We start from the raw sequence: 23,264 nt of genomic DNA on the forward strand, positions 1-23,264 counted from the left end.
TGAGATGGGCAACCCTGAGCCACAGGACGTGAAAGCCGTTGTCAGTTTTCAGTGCATTAGTGTTGCGAAGGCGACGTAGGGTCCTCACTCGCGAAAGTCTATAACTGAAGTCTATAGAACGAGGTAAATACTGTCTATGCGTGTGGACCTATTCTAAGTAGCAAGAATAATTGAGTTGTGGTTCGAGTGCCAGCACGTATACGCAGCAAATAGCTACCGTAAGCTTGTCTTTTAACAACGAAAAAGTACTATTTGAAACGCATTTCCACTTAAATACATCTTTATTGTTATCTAAAAAAGGACAAAGTTCTTGTATCATCAATCACTGGTTTAAGACAGTTGAACGTTCCGTTTCACAAAGGCGATCCTAAGAGTGACTCAGGAAATCATATATTAGGGCTTAGTAAAGAATTCCTGCTGGAAAATTAGCAGTAGACAAGTAATACAAGACGAGAAGCGGATTCCGGAAGAACAAAGATGTCACAAATTTATTAATTAGCGACGTACGTTCTTAGTGCTTTCCATATGTAGATTTTAATATTATTATTACTGCTACCATCACGACTCGAGGGTGCGTTGCTGACGCAGCATTTACATATTCAGAGTGCGGCCGAAGTATTTTCGCATACGTTTGCACTTCAAGTTTTTATTTGCTTCCGAGTACTATCAGACTTCAGATTCTTACATGATAGATTTACGCGATACACCGACATTTGAATATCGGTTTCCTGCGCCGTTATAAAAGGGAGCACGTACTTGTCGTTTGTTAAGGTAACGATATCTACGCAAAGTCGTATCTGCGCATGTATTTTTAAGTCTTCCATGGGTCTACTATACCCTCATGCAGTTGAATTATTATATTTTTATATCTATATAATCGTTGCAACGGGTGTAAATCCAAAGGATGCGTGTTGTCATTTGAATGCCATTGCCGTACCCTCTTGCCGCTGCTATCAATCCCCCTCGCCTCCAGGGCAGGAACCAGCAGCGCCCGTTTAGCAAAAGCATGGGGTAACCCGGTGAGATTGAGTGACGACCAGATCTACAGCTAAGCTCTAAAAAGGAGCGTTTGTCTCTACCTTTTTTACCTACCCTAATCTAGCTTAGGTAGCTACAGAGCCGTAGTTAAATATGACAGAGCCTATAAATGGGCGGGAGATGCACAGGAGATTAAAGGCGTTCACATTCGGTCTACTCACGCTGATGACGTCGCCAATGAGCTAAAAAACAGTCGCTACTATTTCTATCAACTAGTTGTTATGTCAATGGTAAGGGAGAAGACCAATTCCTCTGTTTCCTCTCTTTATTAAGTGCGTAATAGTGATGCTTTGTCGTGGGTCGGTCGGACTGTTCTCGATGTTGCTGAGCGACCCAGCCACCAGAGTATTAAGTCTGTAGCCACTGAGCAAGACGGACTGTTTCTTCTTCTGGCACAGTTGTGTCCACAAAGTTATTGATACAGAAAATGAACCGATGGGAAAAAAGACAGAATAGGGTGCACGGATGCATCTAATTCGTGTGTTTACGATTTGTAACGAGTAGCAACAAGTCTATACGTTTTTGCCATTTACTGCTGTATTGGACCTCATATTCCCGATATTCAGGTTTGGGAATCCACAGACCTCGACATGCAGATGAGGTCCGTCGAATGTCCAACTGGCATCGAGGCTTCTCATGTTAAACTTAGCTTTCATTCTTGTCTATTAATGCTATTTAAACCCTATGGGTTGTGTTTTTCAAGTCTGGGCGTACGTATGTATCAGCCACGTCGCAAAGATCCCCCCTTTCTCGAAAAGATCGGAGATGGCGCCAGACTTATACCGCTCACAACACCAAGAAAATGAAAAAGCACAGCTATCACTGTAGCTGATCGAAAAAGGCTCTTTTTAAACAGACTTAGTCCACTCTTTCATATCCTTAATTCTTCAAATCTGGTTGCCTCTTTTTTTACCAGGAAGATGTTATATTTAGGACAAAAATCAGACATGTTCATCTTTGCACCTGTTAAGGTTTCACTCGCATATATGGATCAGAAATGGTTTCAGCTGACAAGTTATAGCTTGAACACAATGAAAACAGCGAACATAACGTTACGTTTAATGCAGGCGTACGTACAATAAAAATTATAATAAGCTGAATTAAAAGAGGTCCTACCTCATCAATGTTTCAGTGAATAGATGCGCTGCTCTACAATTAAGCCATGATTGCAGACACATTCCTATTACGGTTACACCATATCTGATGAGCTAGTATTTACCAAATACCTTCCAGTCATTGGCGAAGCCTTATGTTCATCATATTGTTTAGCGCGCAATGTTAAAAAGTCTTATTATTTTTTAGGGAATCGCACATGTAGTTACGGGGAAATCTCGGACTGCTTCTGCTCGGTTTTTGAAATACCAACCCCACCACGGTATGCTAAGTAGTTACGGTACGACAATGGCCCACTGCGTGCCAGAGAGTTCACGCAGGTGTAGCTGAGAACATTCAGTTCCCCTCCGACCATCTCCATTGCTAAAAGTATGTCACAGAAAAAGTTGAGAGTCATCACCTGTTTCTCGGTAGGTATTGAATTCCATGCCTGCAAAGATGGTTTAAATATTGATTGATTCATTGATTTCTCCCGTCTCGGTTTCCGCCGTCTCAAGTCTACTTCCGGCCGAAGTCTTGGCGACATTTGCAGTCCTAATCAACCTGCAGGCCCAACATCCAACAGATGCAAATGGATTGCCATCTCAGCTGGCATCAAATAGACGTATGCGGATCGAAAGCAGGTTTTACTCTCGGATAACCAAATACCACTAGCAATAACACATATAACAGACGGGATATACATTTCGTTTTCGGATGCTACAGCCACGGGGCGTATAGGAGAAGCAGAATAGATTTTGTTAAATCCGCTTGAACTGCACAAAGAGGTGTAAAAACCTTGTAGGCATATAAGGATTCTGTGCTTTCAAATTGACAAACAACAAAAGAGGAAGCTAGTCATGCAGGTATTATAACCTATTTTGTTAAATGGGGCATGCCCTTGCTGCAAAGATCTTTTTAGCCTAGGTTAACGTATTAGCTATCACTGCTGCATAATTTACGAGTGCTACCCGTCTAACTATCATTACAAGCTATGCCCCTGCAAAATAATTCATACAAACTAGGTAAGATCTTGCGAACCAGATACAATTCAAGACGTAGGTTCTTAGCAACGATAAGATCCCTAGTTGATTAATAACCAAATGTAATGATATCACGCACTTCATTAATAAACAATCAGTTTCCCTATAATACACTTCACATAGCATACCCTGCATGTGCATACGCTGCAACCTAGATCCTATAGGTAAATTATATATATGTACCTAATTACTGTCTATGGCAAAGTATATGTTTTAGATGAATCTGTTTAAGACAGTTCATATAAGAGCCGACGTAATGCTACTTTCAAAAGCCACTATGGTAAGTTTGCCGCTGATCGCCGTAGCAGACGGAGCTCACGTGCCGCGAACAAGGTTTAAAGGTCGGCCTACTAGGCCCGCCGATCAGTCTGTTTCTTAAAAACAAGAGAGATGTCGAAATAATTTTGCCAGGCCAGTCCTGATAGAGTAGCTCTGCTATAAAACGAATAATGTCAGATTTATAATTATCACAGAATATTACACTCGTCACTACGACCATGCAGTAATACATAAACAGGGATTCTATTTTACTTACATGATAACTCGGCAAGTGGTTCCTCTTGACCAGCATTGGCGCCCGATCAAAAAGACGGGCAAAAAGAAAACGTTGAACGCCGTGCAGAGCCACGTGGTAAAGAAGGGCGCGTCAAATGGCAGGCCGTCCGCTACATCGTTGCCTTGTGTTATTTCGTCACTTTGGTTGCTAGACGACCCGAGCTCTAACGTAGTCTGGCCCGAAACCAGCCCTGTATCATCTAAGAGGCGCGTCCGATTTCGCGGTCGATTGTATGTGCCCTGTTAGGGAAGGCAAACACATCACCAAGGTAATAACAGTCACCCTAATAACCATAATAGAATGATGACACGATTGTTGAAGGTGTACCTAAACTCATCGGTACCTGTTGATGAGGACAATCATTGCAGCCATAGTCTGCATCAAACGTTTTTGTAAAACATCCCTACAATAACAACATTGAACTATTAACATGGCATGTTTTTGACGTTTTTGCATATCCTTAGTCGGATGAAATTACACTGACTATTAAAAACAGTATGCTTTATATAGAAAAACCTGAAGGACCTAACCGGTATAACCGAGAATGTTAGCAATTTTATTAACAGTTAATAAAGATTGCAGCTGTGCCCCTCTTCGATCCACCGCTTTTCAGTTACATAATCCCAAAGCCGAAATCATTTCGCTATCGACGGCGTAAGAGCTACATTACGAACTTAAAAATGTAGAGTTTAGCTGCATCGACTGGACAGCTAGAAATGTCAGATTTCAACAGCTGACAGATTTGTTTTTCCCTGGCCAGCGCGTAGCCTATGTATAATAAATGTAATACTTCATTTAGTGGTATAATCGTATGTACACCTATATAATAGTATCGGTGAGGAATGAAAGAGAAGTAACGCTTAACCTCCGATAGGCTAGGTGAAGTCCATTCAAGACAAAGCACATATCACAAAAATGGAAGTCCCAGACGGCGATTTTCTCCTTGAGATTGAAAATATTAAATTCAGAGCTTTACCTCTGAAGCGAACTCGTCGAGGCATTCTGGAAAAAAATTTTTCAAAATTAACCAAGTAGGGCACATAGACTTACGTTTTGCCTTTAAACTGAATCGACGATCTATGTCTAATCTTTTTCCCTAAAAATTGAAGAACTTAAAAGTGGTAAATATCATACATGATCTCTCTGCTTAATCATAGTTTTAATTCCTTAGCCCCCTATCAGAGCCCCCCTGGATGGATGCTACTTGGACGTGAACTAATTAAAACTCTGATGGTTCCACCACTGAAAACCAGCGTATTTAGGATTATGGCAGTGCTGATTTATAGCTCTAGCAACGATCCGTCGCGCAGACACGCGTATTATCCGATTGTCCAATATGTTTCGTGTTGTCAGTATCTAGTACCTGTTTTGTGTTCATAATCTCTTGTGTTTCATAATCTGGTGATCTTTCAGATTTATTCGGGCAGTCCGACTGGTCGCTAGCGATTTAAATGGGCATATGCAGAGATGGAGTACGTCGCAGTGCGTCGTAGGGAAAGGACAACAAGAGGCCATCTTGGAAAGTTCGAGTTATTAGAGTCATATCAAACCTAATACTATTCGTTGATTGACCACAAGCCAATAAAACACGTGACTTCCAGTATTGCTGTTGGGAATAAGCGCTAACAAATAGCTGAAGATCAAAAATGATACAAACAAAAATGCCTGATCTGACGCTAACTAGTTGACCTGAATTATTTGTTTGCGTGAAAGGGAAATATGCTATGATATTGTATGTTTCATTGAAGAAGGCCTTAATTAAACTTCAATTTCAAAACGGAAATTTCTGTGGTAAAGGCTAACTTATTCTGTGTGTACCCCATTAGTTTCGCTAGTAACTGATGGGCGGATAGGATGCTTGTCTATGCCACCTATGCGACTAACTGAAATCAAGCAAATTTCAAAATGATCTTGTTCGAAATATAAAACAAGTAACAAAGCATAAGTGTGACATTTAGTTTCAAACATGGCCAAGAATGGTTAAACCGCAGCGGTAACGTCTCGTGATCGATTTAGCGAGTGCGGATCAACTTCCGACACCTATAATCTGATTTGTCTGTCTCTTACTTTATATTTCAGCATAATAGACTGAATAATGTATGCTACACAAATTCGATGTCGGGCGTCTAACTAATACTAACTACAACTGACGTTTACTCCAGTGTCTATACAACTGTTCAACATGGTAAAAACTATGTTTACGTTTTGCTATTTATCTTCTCGATCAATTAACGGAGTACTACGAACTTTTATAGCATTTTTTACCGTGAATTCATTCCAGCCGTCTGTATTTAGTAGTAGACTATCCAAATGCTATTTTGCCGTACTACTGCCTTACCCGAGATCAAGACTGCAATACAATAACTACGTTATGACCATCAGCATCACCTGTTTATAATGTGAAGATCACAGCGGGAGTTTGGTTTGCAGTTCCCACAACGATAGAACATATGCGGAACGCCACCGGCAACTTGTGTGCTTGCTTATATGCGAATTGCTCGGCATCGCCGTATTTCTCTTCTTTAGAAATTTTACGAGTTTCTATCGTAGATTTTCTGTCAGGCAACAGCAACGGCAGCTCCGACCATAGAGCATTCTTACAGGCCGCCTTCATCTCATTCAACTTTTCTCCAGCTGAGAGATACCGTGAATGAAATTGGGGGCTCGCAAGTTTTTTCGATCCGGGGGTGTTTCTTTCAGCACGAAATTTGCATTTTTGCTATTGCCTTAAGAATTTCTGTGTGTAAACTATTAAAATAAAAATTTAGGGACTTGCTGAGAATGACACTGCGGTCACTTTTCACAGGTGCCGGTAGCTCAGAACTTTTGACAGCGGTTCTTGCCACTGTTTTCTTATTAGGCACGATGTCGCAGAAGGTGCTCGAGTAACGCAAAACGTATTCCTATCTTGTGCCTAGCTCTAGGAAACCATCTGTGTTGTTGGCGTCGTTGCATTGTCGACACAAATAAGCTAAGATAGAACCAATACCACCCGAAGAGCTGGTTTCTGAACTTATTCTGCAAGTCCTGCAATCGGCCATGCACAAAAACAACTTCCGTCTAGCAGATATACGTCGGTAAAACGTGAAACTGGTTTGAAATGCGCGCCAATTAAAATTTTCCCCAAAATCGAGCTCTGCATTAAGACTCACGAGAAACAGTAAAGCATAGTACTAAGAGCACTGAAAACCTAGTCCATAAGCGATTCCTAAGCCTCTTAGTTCATGTAGAGATCAGAGAGCGAGCTTAAGGGAACTGAGGGGACCGCCTATATCGTAAAGCTGGTGCATAAGTAATGTCCGTTCTTATTTTTCTGTCTCTTTTTTTAAACTTTTCGCTCAATCATTATTATTTTCAATATTGTTACATTAGTACTTATGGGCACTGCCCTTGGATCGTTGGCAGCCGTGTCTTAACATGTTGATTTTAGACGTCTTCTCGTTGCAAAAAAGCAAAAGATAGTGTTGATAGCCAAATACGAATGTTGTCTGTTAGACGTGTCATAACGTTTGACGTCTATGCTCTAACTATTGCTAAAAAACAAGCTCTGCTTATATTTATTTATTCAGGTCCTCATAAATAGAACAGACAGCTCAATTTATGTGGAGAGCCGTTACGGCGAACCTGTTGCTGCATTCAACTGATGGGGCAGAATTGTAACTTTTCAAAAAAGCCTTTTTTTGGTATTGGACAACTTTTGAGTGAGTTAGGTTGCTAGGAATTAGGTTATTTTTTTTTATTGCGCAAATCCAACACACGATCACAAGTGAAATGAATTATGTGTAATACTCCACATAACACGTTTAACCCTCAGTCGATTAAAATACTCTTATCAGTTTCCCGGCTTAGAGGTTGTATTCTTATCGTGTGTGAACTGGAAATTGTTTCATTTTTCTGCTCTCAGATCTACTTCTGTTGAAGATGTGTGCCCCTTTTTATATTGAATTAACACTGCAAAGTCGCACCGACCTAAATCTGAATGATTTTCTAAACAGTCAACATAATTTGTCCTAGAATGCCCCTTGAAGTAATCCAAATGCATGATGTTCTGCGTCCAAGGTGCCGATTAAAGGGGCCTGTCCTGATCTTGCTTGACGATCCGGCCAGATCACTAGTCGGCAAGCAGGAAACGTTTGTTGTGACGCCCCATAAGCCAATACAAGACCTCTATCTTAAACGCCTAGTTGCGTGTTCATGTTTACGAATTCACAATTAGCTAATAAAGATATCTATCTATTTATATGTTCGCAGTGAGTAAAGAACAATATCTGAATGTAAGCTAGTGATATGACCGCTTTACATGAATATATACCAGCATGCAATCTATCCCAAAAAAGCTATCGTTTTCAGTATAGATGTGCGTCGACGATGAACGTCCACCAATGTGGTTGAAAGTAACCTTGGTAGGGTCCCGTCACCGCCCACAAAAAGCCCAATCTCTCGGCATCGTGAGCACACGATTCATAAAGCTTTTCCGACAACAATGTGAGAAACATCGATAGGCGAAATGGTTAGCTGCTGCTAACCTAAACCCTACCTTTAGACAGTGTGCGGCTCCGACCCAACTGAGCGCAATTAGTACCGTCATGAGGACTCCGGCAGCCACTTTTCTCGAATTCTCCGTACAACATTTGCGACTCACGGCAATTTCTTGTGCTAGTTGTTCACCCACAAATGCTGAAATATACATGTAATAAAAATGCACAGTAGAAAATATCTATAATCGCAACATAGCTATTTCCCTAAACCGACCTGAGGTAATCGAATCAAGTCACCGTCAGATTGCAGATACAGAAAAAAAAAACAAGCGGACTTCATTGTGACCTTTTTTCGTGCCTCTTCACATAATTTTCTCATTCACAGCTAAATTATTTTTTGCTTATTATTATTATTAACGGACGAATCGGAAAAGTCATGTTTGATACTGTGCATCTTGAGGTATTTTACTTTGTAACAATACTGTGGGATGATATTATTTGGTAGAAAAGTCGTACATTGTATATTTTTTTGTACCAACTATGATCACTCGTTTTAGTTGAAATAGTCTGACTTCGATCTACTTCTGTCCAGTTTGGCGGATAGAATTAGTATTCTTTTTAGTAGAATTTTTTTTTTTTATCAATTTATGTGAAACTTAAACATTTTTTTTGTAGCCAATTTTCTTCACATGGTTTTAATTTGTTTGGAGAGTGGATGCTTAATTTCTAAACGAGCTCATGGCTGATCATGTGTTTACCTATCCCGATTTTTGTAAAAGTTTCACCAGTTCTTTCTGTACGTTACCTACCACCACTACACGGACGATTTTTGACGTCGAGCTTTCTAGAACTCAAACCAACTTTGGCCAGTTTCTTCCGATAGTTTACATTGAGCATAAGCATCACAATTTTTTTTATAGGCATGGCCTGTATTTGTGCCTTTGTTGTAATGAAATTGCAAAATGTGACGATTTTTTAAAAATTCACACTCATCTTCAAGGCAGGTCTTAGTATGGGTCTTTGAAAAATTCTACTGCAAATTTCAGCTTTCAAATGACATTCGTATTAACTCAACTATATATATATATATATATATATATATATACACTGTAAATGTGACTTCTAGCTAATTAAATGTCAATACTATGTCGACAATTCTATAGCACAGTAATGATGTAGGGAATAAAGACTAAATATATAGTTCGAATTTAAAAAGTATATTTGTGTTATAAACCCAAAAATGTAAAAATGAGTATTCTGGGATAATTTTGCTTGCGAAAGGTTAAATTTCCGCACAGTACATCGCGGACAGGGTGCGGCAAACGATAAATGGAAGTATACTTTCTAGACTTTGTTTGCGCATGATGCTAGCTTTGTACGAAATAAGTATGATCCCGATTGCTTCTTACGGAATCCGAATTGTACGGAGATACCTCTCCTCGAAATCGCTCAACAAATTTGGCCGAGAGTGAAGCTTCTTTCTTGGACCATGCCAAAGGCTTGCATCGCTCCTCATGGAACAGACACGTGTGCTTTCTAAGCGGCACGCCCATATTTATAGAGGGCATGCAACGCAAATTCAAGCTTTCTACCACCCTTGTCTACTCGGAATTGATCAGCACATGGGAGCAGGCGACAGGGAAGATCAGTCCTGACTTTTATGATACGAAAGCTATGACTCACGAAGCCTGGAAAGGCCTAGACAGAAAAAAGCGGTACGCCGTTGCATCTTATTTGAGACGATGGGCTTTGATTCTTTGACGGCCACGTGCACCTGTACGAGATGTCGTGCAGTACATTTCAGATACCATGCGGCATTATATATTACACTACCTTTATTAGCAGTTTTTCCGATCGGGCACATCGGGATTTAAATTTTAAAAACAAGTTCAATTCAACTATATTTTTCAAAAAACATGAACTATACAAATAGAAGTTCAAATGGACCTCAAAGGAAACGGAGTGCTTAGATTTTTCTTAATAAAGTAAAGTAATAATAACTTCGCTAATGCTTAAAATAGCACAGCTTGCTAAATGTAACGGTTTTTTTTTCATCAAAAGCCAACCTAAACAATAAATCTACCACAGAGCTTTCAGTACGCAATAATACGTAGATAAATGTTGGCCCTTATCGCACATTATTTATGCTATATTATCTAGCCATACATCTACTCCTATAATGAACAAAAGAAAAGAGAACTTGGACGTTAAAACAGACAGAACGGGTTTGGCAGAACATAGTGTATATGTTCCGTAAAATACCGTTTTGCCACTTAATAACAACCTTCTTTCATTTAATCTATGCGTAAAATTCGATTTTTATCTGTAATACTCCCATTGTTATCCGTGAACAGTACAGAGATTATGCATTGCAGCTTAATCAGATGGGATCATCCACACGTCTACAGAAATGATTCAGTATATCCGTTTCGGGCCGATCGTCTATACAAACACAGACACACCTGAATTTCTCTGACGCTCATCTAAAAGCGGTTCATTAATTCCCGGCTCCGTTCTCGATCGTACACTATTATGAAAATAACGGTCACGGGGACGAATACAGCAGAGATGTCCGCATAGTGTTGGCATAGATTCCCGCCTGATAACACTAATACCTTGAGCTCGCCTTTGGTGCTCATCACTCGAACGGCTATCCTGGCAAGCACTGGACACGATTACAGGGTCCGACTTACAGCTGAGATTAACATGTACAGACAAAACCATGTTAGCATTTGTACTTATGCACTGTTTTTGTTATGATCCCAATCGCGCATGTATTGTAGAAAGACTAGGCACGTCCTTTCAACCACAAATCGTCTTATTGTTAGCATCTAGCTTGCTGTGCGCGCACGACGCTTCCTACTATGGTTAGTTCAGTTATGTCGTTGCAGCAATGACCCAGCTCATGGCCGTGATATCGGGAGTTGTGCAAAGCCTGGGAGACACCGTTCCCTTTTGGGTAACGCCCGTCCATTGGTTGCACTAACTGCTATAACCTACGGTTGGCACAAAGCCAGCCTTCTTTTGTGTCCTGGCTTCGGTTTCCTAGTGTGTAAGGGTCGAATTGGCTCGTGGCAGCATCGGTGGGGACAGCAGGCTCAGACGAGAAGTCTGGGCCAATCCTCACAATCGATTAAGCGACATTACGACCCTTCGAGGGACCAACGATACCATCGCCTTGCAACGAATCTCGTTATGCAGATGCGCACTCACACAACACCAGCAGCTATGGCGAAAAAAAAATAGCAATGCTAGGTCTGGTCGAAGGACTTAGGATTGCAAGTGAAACGGCTAGGCAAGTCGAGGGAAAACACGATGGGGTACGGCTCAGCAATTGCCACCGGGGAGAAATTTGGCTGTCTACCATTACTACAACAACTGCTAAATTCGACTGGTGGTAACGTGTCTAGGGGCCAAGCAAACAACTTTGGAGCGTTGCCAAGACTCGGACGCGGTTTGCGCGGCACTTGGGGGCTGACGAAGCAAGGTTGTTATTGAAATCGATGCAACATTTGCTGGCAGCACTGCAGCGAGTGACGACCAAAAATGGGTCTATCGATCACTTCAGGAAAGCTTAGTGGAAAGCTCTATCGATGATGGTGCAAGGCTAGGTGGATCTGCTAGCGTACAATGTTTCTGTTGCTTATTATTATTATTATTATTATTTGATAGCATCGAAACAGCGTGAATTTGGGACCTCGCCGTTCAAGTAGAGGAGGCACAAACAGCGATCTTCAGACGCCACGTCAACTCTGAGCAGACGAGACGTACTCACAGAGATTGTAGCATTGGCAATTGCGCCATATGAGCGGTGGCGCTACTTGTCAGTAGCGAAAGATGAATGTACGACTATTAGCCAAGCGGTTCGTAGTGGCTGTGGTCAACTTTAACCCAGGATCACGGTGGGCAATAGGACAGCAGAAGCGGCAGCAGCACTGGAAGGTTAATTAGAGTGACACAAGCAGCGGCAATACAAATGGCAACAGGAGCAACTTCAGTTGGATAGGAGTGCTAGACGGTGCGTCAACAGACGCGGTAGCAGCAGGCCAAGCGAAAGCCGGATAGGTCGATATTTATACTGCAAAGCCCTTGCAGCCTGTTGCCTGCTGACGAGAGTAAGAGCGGCGTTGTGGACATCATTAGGAGGCTTCGAGCGCCGGACACCATTGCTGCTTTGTTGTATCGGCCGCAATTGCACCAGCAGTAGCAAAGGCAGATTCGGACGAGCTTGGACGGCGCTTTCGTCTCTATCCGACCGCATGACGACCGGATCGATCACCTTTGCTCTTCCCAGCCTCGACTAATTAGTGCGCAGTGGCTATAGCCGAACTGTCACAGTCAGGTCCCCTTAAAGAGACTGCTTCACTTGGTGCGTTCGCTACTTCAGCCTTTGCTGTTGCAGAAGTAGGAGCTTAATCCTCTAACGACACTGCTTGTCAATTTCCGTTCAAGCGTTTGCTAACTTCTTATATATATATATATATATTTGTGTTTAGAGCAATAGAATTGTGTTGTACGAACGTCTAAATTTAATTAATGCGTCTGCTGTTAGCGGATATTTCGCTGCAGTAATAACTGTTTGGCGGTTCATCGGCAAAAGCAGATTTGTTGTCGTACTCATGATTTGGTTCCTGGTGCCGACCGTCAATTGTCACTTCGTTCTTCTTGGATTACTTTTTAACTTACGGGCCTTTTTTGGCCGAAGGCTTTTTTGCGGCGCTGTTTTGTCCTTTAAGTGCTTAAGAGGGGCAAGGAGAGTTGTCGGCCAATGCCAAGATACTGCTAGTCGTGCGTTCAACGAACCTTTCCGTAACAAATCATGGTATTTGCCATGGTCCACGGACATAGATCATTGTAGGTCTTTCAATTTACTAAAGCTATAGTTATAGTTGCAGTTAGTTAGACAGTTAGGGAGGTAAATCCACGATCTGCGCAAGTATCTCGACGCCCTCCTGCTCTCTCTACGCATCGTATCCGTTTGTTTGCGCGCCGGCCAGTAGGTCATCGATACTCTTGAAGTCCGTTCACTTGGCAAGGCAAGGCCTCGTCTCGCGTTCCTTTGTATGCTCATATAGATCAATACGGCAGCACACAGAAAGTTGCCCCATTTCTTTTACAAACGTGTCTACAGTCACGAAAAATTGTCGTGGTAGGCCGCCGATTCGTGTAACTTTGATTTATAACACTTGTTTCTAGTGCGACGTAAACGAAGCCTGGTCGTTCACTTTTGCCATTACTTCTATCTATTTAAGAGTTGCAAGCACAGCAACACCCTCTTGCCCGTTGGCGCCCGAGTTGCTTCTGCGTCTTATATAGCATGCGCAAGAGCACAAGCCTTCTACCAGAAACTGCAATAGCATTGCGGGCAGCGAGTACTAAGGACAAACAGCATACACAAGAAGAAAGGTGAAAGAAGGACACCGGTACGAACAATGGTCTGCCATGGCAAGCCTTATTTGTTCTGCATGTATACAGAGTTGAATAATAGAACAGAATTTTAGCTGTTAACAAGACGTATATATATTTTTTGTAAAAGGTGCTAGTTCTAACGATATATATATATATAAAATTTACTATCACTTTCAGCCTTTGCCGTACGTGTCTAGTCGTTAGTTGCTGATACCTTATTATGACGAAAGACTTTAATGAAGGTTACTTGTTGGAGAAATATTGGATTTATGTTAAACAATAAAATAGAATTTCACTAGTATTTACTACGATACCAGCCAACTGGATAGTCTAACGTTGTTTTAGTTAAGAGCAACGACGATAACATCCAATCTCGCCGCTTTGAGTCATGTGCTACTTATCAGTCCCTGGTCTAAATTAGCAACCAAAACAAAAAAATAAAGCCAACTAACTTTCTAAATTCTGGATGGTAATAATAAAGGCACTGGATGTCGTTTTTCTCAGGCATAAAATAGTCGCGACCAAAAAACGAGCTTGTAGTCTACATAGATAGATACAGGCGACACCTGGCTAAAGGTTTTACATTAATAGAAATCCTATCGACTTAAAATATGCTTTCGTAAATCAACACAATTTATAGAAAAAGCGACAATGGTTTAATAACAGTATTAACGTATTTGTGCTATAGGATTAGGTTTGAGGTACCTATAAGCGGTATATGGCCCTCTTCGGCAATGGGTTACACATCCAAATGACAGTCAGACTTAGCCAATATAACTAGAAAGCTACAAAGTGCCAACTTTATAACGGGGCCAAAAAACATTTATCGGGCAGGAATGGCCAGCAGCTCGAGGTCAATTTAGGACGAATCAGCAGGGACGTAAACTGATTTTGGCTATAGTTGGTTTTAGGGAAGTTTTGTTTAAAGGCCCGAGGCCGAAATACCTGGCCACATTCTCATGAACAATAGACAACCAGCTCCCATTAAAAACCAATAGCTAGGCTCATATTTGCTCTGCCCTGTTTCGGTGCATAATTTCCGGCGACGAACCCATTCCTATAAATCAAATCGCTCGCCTTTTGCTGTAGCAAACCGAACTTACATTATAAGTAACCATCTAAAAACAGCGATACCCTACAGAAGCAATGACTGTTTTTGTAACGTAGTCCCGCTTATGCAAATCGGTAGCAGGAAGTCGTGTAAAGCTAAATAGAGCAAAATACAGAATTTTCAGTAGAAACCGTAGAGTTTATCCAAAGGTTTAAGTCGCACACAACTACCCAACGCTATCGCAAACGCATTGGAAATTATCAAAACAAAGAGTCTACTATGGGCTCAACTATGGGAACGACACCCTATTGCAATTGTATTGATAAGGCTTAAAGTTGAGTTTCTACAGTTCTTTAGTTGTTTGCTTTGCGTATACATTTGCCCTTCACCGGCATTTTGAGCACAGGACCGATAACAGAAGGTACATTCTCACGCCCTTTATTATTCGGCTTTGTTAACGATTACTTCGTCTAGACAGCTGCTCTTCACTCGGCTGAGTCAGCCGAACGAAATGCCGTGCGGGCAAATCTGGCTCCGAAACCTTCAGGGATCTCTATTTAACTAATCAGGAGACCGGTCGACATGTTATAGCGGACACGATAACATATAACGTTGAAAAATTTTCTAGAGCTAGAATATTTAGCTCGAAGAGCCATAGGAGTGCGATGAAGTTGAAGCTATCGTTTGGAAGTGAAAATCGCTCATTAGAATCGCTCTCTTTTAAAGCTTAGTCTAATAGTTTATTATGGGCGCTGCCGGTGGGCGTCCGCAAAAACGATATAACATCGTAGGTCGCCGAACGATCAACAAATCGTGATGGATAGCTGCCCACTGATTAACAAATAGGGCTAGTTAGTAGGAACGAGCTACCGTAATTAAGAGTGAACGCGTTCAGTTAAAAGGAAATGTGACTTCTATCGGAAGTTATGAATTATGTCGGATAACATGAAGATCAAAAGGTCTAATTTATTAGTTTATAGATAAACTGAATTTTTTCCTAGTTATGAAAACGTAGGATTTTGGAGCATAACTCTTAACAAAAATTTTCCCATTATCTGTGTATCCAATGAACTAATATCAGTATAGGTAAAATAAGAAAACGTATGTGCATAATATTGTGGTTAGTTTACCTAAAAAGTTACTGAACGACATGTACGTTAGATAGGCACAATTTTAGATTGTAGCTAATTACCCCCCACTAAAGCTATGTTAAGCGGAGGGTTTGGCTTGAGACATTGTTAGTTATTTTTCTCTGAAATTCCCTGTGTAATTCTGCCTTTTCTTATTAATACTTCTACGGAAATCTAAGCGTTATTAAGATTGCCGCTCGGTGAATAAATCAGTTTCTCGCAAGAAAATGTCTGCTATGAAGAAGGGTCGTTTTTATGAGAGAGTCTTGTAAAAAGTTCACCCATGATAGACGTTGTCGATATTGCAAACAAAATTAGTTTTTATCATTTGAAAAAGGTTTAGACGAATTGGCCAGAAGCCAACTTGGCGTCCTGAGCACACGGTCAAATGTCCGCAGGTATTCAGCTTGGTAAAGGAGAAACCTCGCGGCTCGCTCGGGTAGCGGAAGCTCGATATCTGGCACGTTTTTTTACACCTACTGGGTATACAAATAGAAAATATCTGAATCGGTGACAACACTTTCATACAGTCGTAAGGCTTTACGTGTGCATTTTTCGGTATCACGAGCATTGCGTATGTAGTATGATTGATGTTTTATGTCGCACGCTTCATGAGTAATATGAACTTGCTGCTCGTTGATGTAATGGCAGAAGGGTAAATATTACTTTGGCACTGGCACAGTTGGTTTGATAAGAAAATTGTACATTTATTTTTATCGACAACGGCGACCTCTATTGCGATTATCTGGGCAGGTAATCAATTGGCTCGTGAATGTTCTTGCCATGCTTATACAATGTCTTTCCTTTAACTACTAGAACACAGTGCAATTATGAATGAAAACTAAAACAAACCCAGAAACGTTACTCGTATTGATTTCTCGAACAGGTATTAATACGATGCGGATGCGAAGAGTGAGCAGTGTATCTAGCCCACAGTGTATTTCGACTTAAAACCGCATAGGCTAGTGTTCAAAACTCATCGGGTTCAACTACCTCATCCAACGTTGGCTTGTATTAGTGATCTTTGTTATTGATCATAGTTCAATCAATCTCAACCCAACCAGCGGACACCTAGGGAACACAAGACGATGGATGCCTTGTCGGCAATCTGTATATATATATATATATATATGCTGTAGCATCTCTTCAATTTGAAAAGAAGATCCTCAGGGAAGCTTGTTTCAAGGGCTGTTCGATTAGGGATGACGCTGCACGTGTCCTACCGTTGCCTCCTTAAAGTAAACCATTCTTCAGAAATGCGCTATTAAGAGCAATGTCTGTGACATTCAATTTGCAAAACGATAGCTGACCAATTTGTATCATTTCAGAGAAGTGATTGTGCTGGTACATTGTAAAATACACAACTCAGACAGCAATTGCTCAGATATAAGAAAGAAATATGCTTGGTGGACCAGTCAAACTCGAAAATTTACTAGTTCTCTCTGGTAACAGGAGCCTTATTTATGAGATCCAACATCACCTACTTATGTGACTGGAGGCACCAGTTTCCTAGGTGTTGTAGTTAGTTAACTCCAGTTACAACCTTGTCTCGGTCATTTGCTTGAGCACTCGCTCACTGTTTCTACCAGTTTCGGCAATATTAATTGTCATTTTTGTCTAATAGCCAGGTCTACTAATAGTCTATCATGCTTGGCAAGCTTAGAGATCCTGCTGCGTAGTATATAAAAAAAAAAAAGTATTTATTGACATTAAAAGTCGGAGAACAAGAAAGACGTAGGCTTACATTGAAAGACACTACACAAAACCCCATAGTCCTCCGTCCATTGCGTGACTCATAGTAAAAAAAACGAGGACACATTTTTTTTAAATGGTTCTACACCGTGTATATGCACACTGTATTTTAGGCCTTCATTCATTTAGGTTCAGCGAGGATTTAAAGGGGTACGGTCGCAGCGAAGTCAGCAATAACATTTAAAGCACGGAAGAGAGTGAAGAAGTGCATTTCTATAACTAATCGATTCTTCAATTTTGTTCAGTGATGCCAGTCTCTAGCTATCTCGCTCAGAAATTTCAAACACTGACGATCGCTCAGCCCCGCCCCAGAAAAGTTTCCTGTCCCCAAGGTGTGCGTTATAAACCCAGATGGGAGCCGCGGCCACCAAGCGAAACGTCAAGCTCACAGGGCATCTCTTAATCATACTAAACGCGGAAAGGAGAAAACTACAGAAGGCTTCCGTTGGCGGACATCTACGGCTTTTCCAGGATCAGTACAAGCATATGTAGAATGTTTCGAAGGTGCGGTCAAGCGTATATATTTATATATACGAATATATTGAAGTTGCTTTACCAAAAAAAGTAGAATGCACTATCTGGAGTTCACGAAGACGTTGTCGACAAGATCCTGTTAGTCTTATCTTTAAAAGTAATGTTCTTTGCTCCTTATCGAACCTATCTTCAATTATTATGTACACACACCTATATTGCGTGCGATTAAATGAAGGAACATACGAGTATATCCATTACGACCACGCTAGTTGGTCAGATCCCAGGCGAAGATCGCTTATTTAGATGTGATTGTAATTAGACATATATGCCATAGCGCACTTGAATGCGACTACCTTAAAAATGTATTTTACAGACTGCTCTATTAGGACTTATTTGCATTACACTACGTTCTTAAAGCCGTCGTTTGCCGCGGCCTATATTGCCCATTTCAAAGGCATACCATAATGCAAAACGCTTTATGCTACAATGAATTCTGTTGCACCGATGGAAAGGTTATAATAGGCCAGAGGAACTGCTGAAATTCATAATTTCGTTGTCATATACGTGCATGGCACAAAGCAGTCTACGAAACCTGTCTTTTTCGGCGACAGTACTGCTGCTTCTGTTGTTTCTTTTATTTATGTCCATTCCATAATGAACCTTTGAATAGCGCTATCTCCGTTCCATTGCCTGTTTCGTTTCACTTAGTCTATATTTTACCATCTCACTGGATATAGAAAAGTTTGAGGGTTGAAATTCGCTCAGCGCCTCCAACGGGCCACAAGGTGACCAGCTGGCTATAAGTTGACCACCTTTAAAAGACCTCTTGAATATCTCTAATCAAGTTTATGCCTCCTTCAAATTCCTCGTACATACAGAACTCTACCGAACCCTTGGAAAAACAAAATGAAGAAATAGTCCTCTTATCTACCAAGCTTGTTACCATAGGTGTCTTACTCTCAAGTGCTTAACCGCCCGTCCTCTGGATATATGCATGCAAATCTATAGTAGCCAATGAAGTAATTTTCAAAGCCAGTAGCCTTCCAAACGTTGGTCTTTCGGGTTGCAAGGTGAGGTCAAATTTAAGGAATGTAGGTGAAGAGCGCTACGACATGTAAAGCCTACGTTCCAGGAGGATCTGATGATGGAACGCACGTAATTCGAAAGGCTATTGCTATTTGATAACGTCGGCAATGGTGGGCTTGTAGAGTCAATCCGAGCGGCTAAAGTAGCTCTATCCTATACTTGGTCTACTGAGAAAATTTGACTGCTACCGAACGTCTCATAAATGTTCGAGCAAAATACGACAACCCAGATTTTCTGTCATAAATCTATTCGCTGCAGGAACTGTTCAGTATGATACGTTTAGTTGGCCCGGGGGCTGCCTATTTAGTTACTGTATTTGGATTGAATCATGCCACTGGTGCGTAGCGAGCTACCAGTTAATTTGTTCAGATCTGCTAAGCAAGGCAGTGACTGGTGCTGGGTCTGGATAGCACCTGCTTCGCTTCTGTGCTTGCTGAGAGTAACACCCTCTGCCGCTGCCGGCGGAACCAAGCAAAGACGTTTGAATTCGCGTACGAAGAAAGAACAGCTAGACTCGGGCAAAGCCTTGGACCATCCGATACCCCTGTTCACACTGCACAAGCTCACAATACGGGAGAGATGGTGGCAAGGAACATTTGCAAACCAAAACAGCTGCCGGTGCGGGTTTGAGGTCGACGGATGGCGCCAGTGAGCGGGAATACCTTTACAGGAATATATATATATATATATTCCGCCCACAGCATCTAAATTGGAACGTACTTCGGCGGGCCATTTATCGTAGGGGCATGCGTTTGTCCGCCATGCTCTATACTAGAGGTGAGCCTTTCTGACACGAAATAACAAGCTCGTCGTAGCAAAGACATTATCTTTTCTTTGGCCCGAGGAAAATCTCTATGAAACATACTAGAAGGTTCTCGCTAAGGTTTAGATTTAAAACGCTAAAAAGTCAAATTCTTTCCGATATTATCTTTGATACATAGTTCCCAGCAGATTTTTGATTCAGAAATTGACGGTCGCGTTAAAGAAAAATATCAATTAATCATCATATGCAAAAGCCACAATTTAAGTACCGTATCCTGTATATTAGATAAGGGTGAAGATCATGTCGTTTACAAATCAATATAACAAACTAATTCCCATATTTAATGATTGACTGAGTATAGATAAGCGAATTTGGCAAAAAATACGATCAAAAGATCCTATATTATTTGACGAGAGTAAACAAACAATAGATTCAACGACACTGACGCTCATTACTGTCTCCGAAATGACGTTTGTACAGCACACGGATATACCGTTAGCAACGTAAGAACATTGGGTTAATTAGTGGAGATCGTAGAAAATCGATTCATATCGATTCTATGGTACTGTTGGGCACTCATCTCAACGAGAAAAACAAGAGCCTCGTTGTTGTATAGCTGATTCCTTTCTGGCATGGTTTAGTCTCTCCTACACGGGTTAAATAAATAAGTTATATGAATTATCTACTATTATCTTGGCTTTACGTCAACCCTATCTTTTTACACAGGAATGATTAGATTCGGAATTTCGAGAAAGGTCTGAAGTTATTTTTATGTCTGTTTCTGATTTCTATAGATGGTTTAACAGTTGTCGCACGGGGTACGGGCGAGTAATTCTACGTAAAATTGATTCATCTTGAAGGTCGATATTGGTCTTTTAGATTTCTTTAGGTGTTGAGCTCTGGACCTTACCTTAATTTGCTGTGGCTGCCAGTGGAAATGGATCCAGTGAGAGGACCGATTAGTCGATAGTTTTCCGCGTTGTGCATCGGGTATTTGTTTTATATTATATTAACGTCACTTCAGACGGCTGGCTCCCAGCGCAAAGCAAAGTGCGTATACGCTCGGATTCGACCTTGAACCATCATGGGTCCTTATGTTTAGCATGCAAACACGTGACCCACTGCGCTATTACGGAATCAAACAGTAGATTTTCATGTGTCTTATGCTGTGGTCATACAAAACGCGACAAACTTCATTAACATTTTCCCTTTTGATTCTTCAGGACATCAAATTATGAAGCGGACTTTAAGAAAGGCCGCGCACCATATTTCCTCTGTGGTCCACTTCGTACTTCGAAGTTCTTTTGACACTCATTTCTCCCAGTCTAAAACAAATGTGAAATTTATTCCTTGCGATAACTTCAATCTTTAGTTTAAAATACACAAGGATAAAGGCCTAAAGAGCGCATCGGTTTTAAGAAGCGCGATAGCCAAAAAATTTGTATCGGTCTTATGTAATATGCTAAACAAGCCACCATCCTGTATGCGTTGTCTGATAAATTCTAGTAAACTCTAAGCGAAACACTCTGGGATTTTCATTGCATCGCGTTGAGAGTGGTAGGAAGTTTCAAATACAAATAATTCATTAAGGTTTGAAGTCCTTTGAAAAAGGTTCGAGACTCTGTAATAGACGGCCACTGTTTATTTCGTCTTAGACTATCCCCAAAGGGCCTCGTTTGAACGTTAGAAACACTTTCCATTTTCATCAGCACTTGATGATCAACGTCAGTATTATTACTCACCTGCTCTTTAACGACGTTCCCCCTAGTACGCTATAGGGCACTGCATTTTCATCTTGCCAAGGACTCGTTGCATATGGTGCTAGTAATTCGTGAAAACTTATTGACTGTTTGTTTAGCCACTTTATAAAAACATCGGTAAAGATCAACTGCATATTTTTCAAGAATCAATCAAGCTGACATGGATTTTCTTCGAAGTTCTCTTCATAAACTTCAATAGGTGAATTGTGTTGTTTGGCAGAATTTGTCATACGGCAAACGAGAAGATCCTTGGTTGCGTTTATTCACGTCTCGTTAGCAAACGTGCTCTCGGGTATGATCTTTTGTCTTCGCTATTCCGAAAGGACTATAATATAAACGTGTTATAAAGTCGTAATTAAGTTAACGTACTTCCCGCGAGACAAATCTGTTTCGTATATTAAATTATCCAAAATGAAAAGCTTAGCGACTGACGAAACTTTACATTGTCCATCTGCAATGTATTTGTCGGTACGTTCTGCAGATTGCCATTTTTAAAGTCAGCTAAACTGGCTTCTTGGAGAACGTTTACGAACCTTCGCGAAAGCACGAGGAATAAAGATTGATAATCTTTATTCCTGCATTCTTTGTTAGCCTTTATGCTCACTTGAGGTCCTGTGCGCGACGTGTCACTGGGTTGGTGTTTGAACGTGAAGTTGACAATCGATCCAAAACAGGTAGCAGAAGATTGTTACCTTCTATCGAACTCCGCCGCTCATGAAACAGACGCGTTCTATTTACTCAAATAAAGTTTACGTCGGGTGGATACGTAGTTCGCGCGAGCGTCTCCCTAACAATGATAACAACAACCACTGCGTCAATAAGCATGGCAACTGAAAGCAGACAGTAATTATAATAGACGCCGGCTCAGAAATAACAGCAGTGAAAATAACAAACATACAGGCGCACATAGGCGATTACATAGTAGAGAATAAGCCACAGCAGTAAGAGCAGCAGGAATAGCATGTTCAGCTGAGAACGGCCGGAGTATATTTATACAAAGGTTGAATTGCTGTCCTAGTGGTCCAGTGGTGGCCAGTATAAGGTAACGTAGGACAAAACAGGTTGAAACAGGTTATGCCAAGCGGAATAGAGAACATCCGGGGTTTGACAAGATACAGTCAGAAAGGCGCCACAGTGTGCTCAAGCGGATGGTACTATTACATGCGGGTGCTGACCACTCTGTCTGTCGCACAATTGGACCTAGTGAAACGCTAGACGACGCAAGAGTTCACAGGATGGCAACCGAACATCGTATCAGGACATAAAAGGGTGTGGGGAACGAGAAAAGGCTCTCTTCGCACCCGGCGAGACGCCGCAATTGTTCGGAGAAGAGACCCCTTGGTGCAACTGCCTGGCCTGTTACAGGAGAGGACAGTAACAGGAGAAAAGCAGAAGCAGCAGCAACACTGGCTGCCGGGCTTGCTTTCTTGCTACAACAGGTTTTCCGAACCAACTTTGTCTCTTCTCTGCCCCCTTTTCCCTCAATTTCCCCATGCTTCTCTCTTACAACCTAGAAAACACTCTACGTCCTGGGAATTCCTGGTAAAAGCGTGCACAACAATAACAGTGGCAGTAGCAGGAGGTTTGTGGCCTAGTGAAGAGGCAAGAGATGCATATCCTACGGGTTTCTTC

At 41.3% G+C, this 23,264-nt stretch overlaps 1 protein-coding gene across 15 annotated transcripts in view; it reads right to left on the bottom strand.

Annotated features, from left to right (window-relative positions):
• Positions 1-23,264, bottom strand: part of LOC111259180 (solute carrier family 35 member F3) — a 107,797-nt gene that overhangs the window by 35,920 nt on the left and 48,613 nt on the right. For 14 of the 15 annotated variants that reach the window (XR_015310465.1, XR_015310464.1, XR_015310466.1 and 11 more), the window contains 2 exons: positions 8,267-8,406; positions 3,709-3,968 (listed from right to left, as the gene is read on the bottom strand). Coding sequence is in view for 12 of the 15 variants with exons in the window: in XM_022830967.1 (XP_022686702.1) it covers positions 3,709-3,968; positions 8,267-8,406 (400 nt within the window). In the remaining 3 variants the exon portion in view is untranslated. Of the gene's footprint in view, positions 1-3,708; positions 3,969-8,266; positions 8,407-10,669; positions 11,121-23,264 lie in introns of those variants that run through there. The other variant, XM_022830976.2, reaches the window with a different exon arrangement.

Source organism: Varroa jacobsoni, unplaced genomic scaffold, assembly GCF_002532875.2.
Source record: "Varroa jacobsoni isolate VJ856 unplaced genomic scaffold, vjacob_1.0 scaffold_302, whole genome shotgun sequence".
Taxonomy (NCBI): Eukaryota; Metazoa; Arthropoda; class Arachnida; order Mesostigmata; family Varroidae; genus Varroa; species Varroa jacobsoni.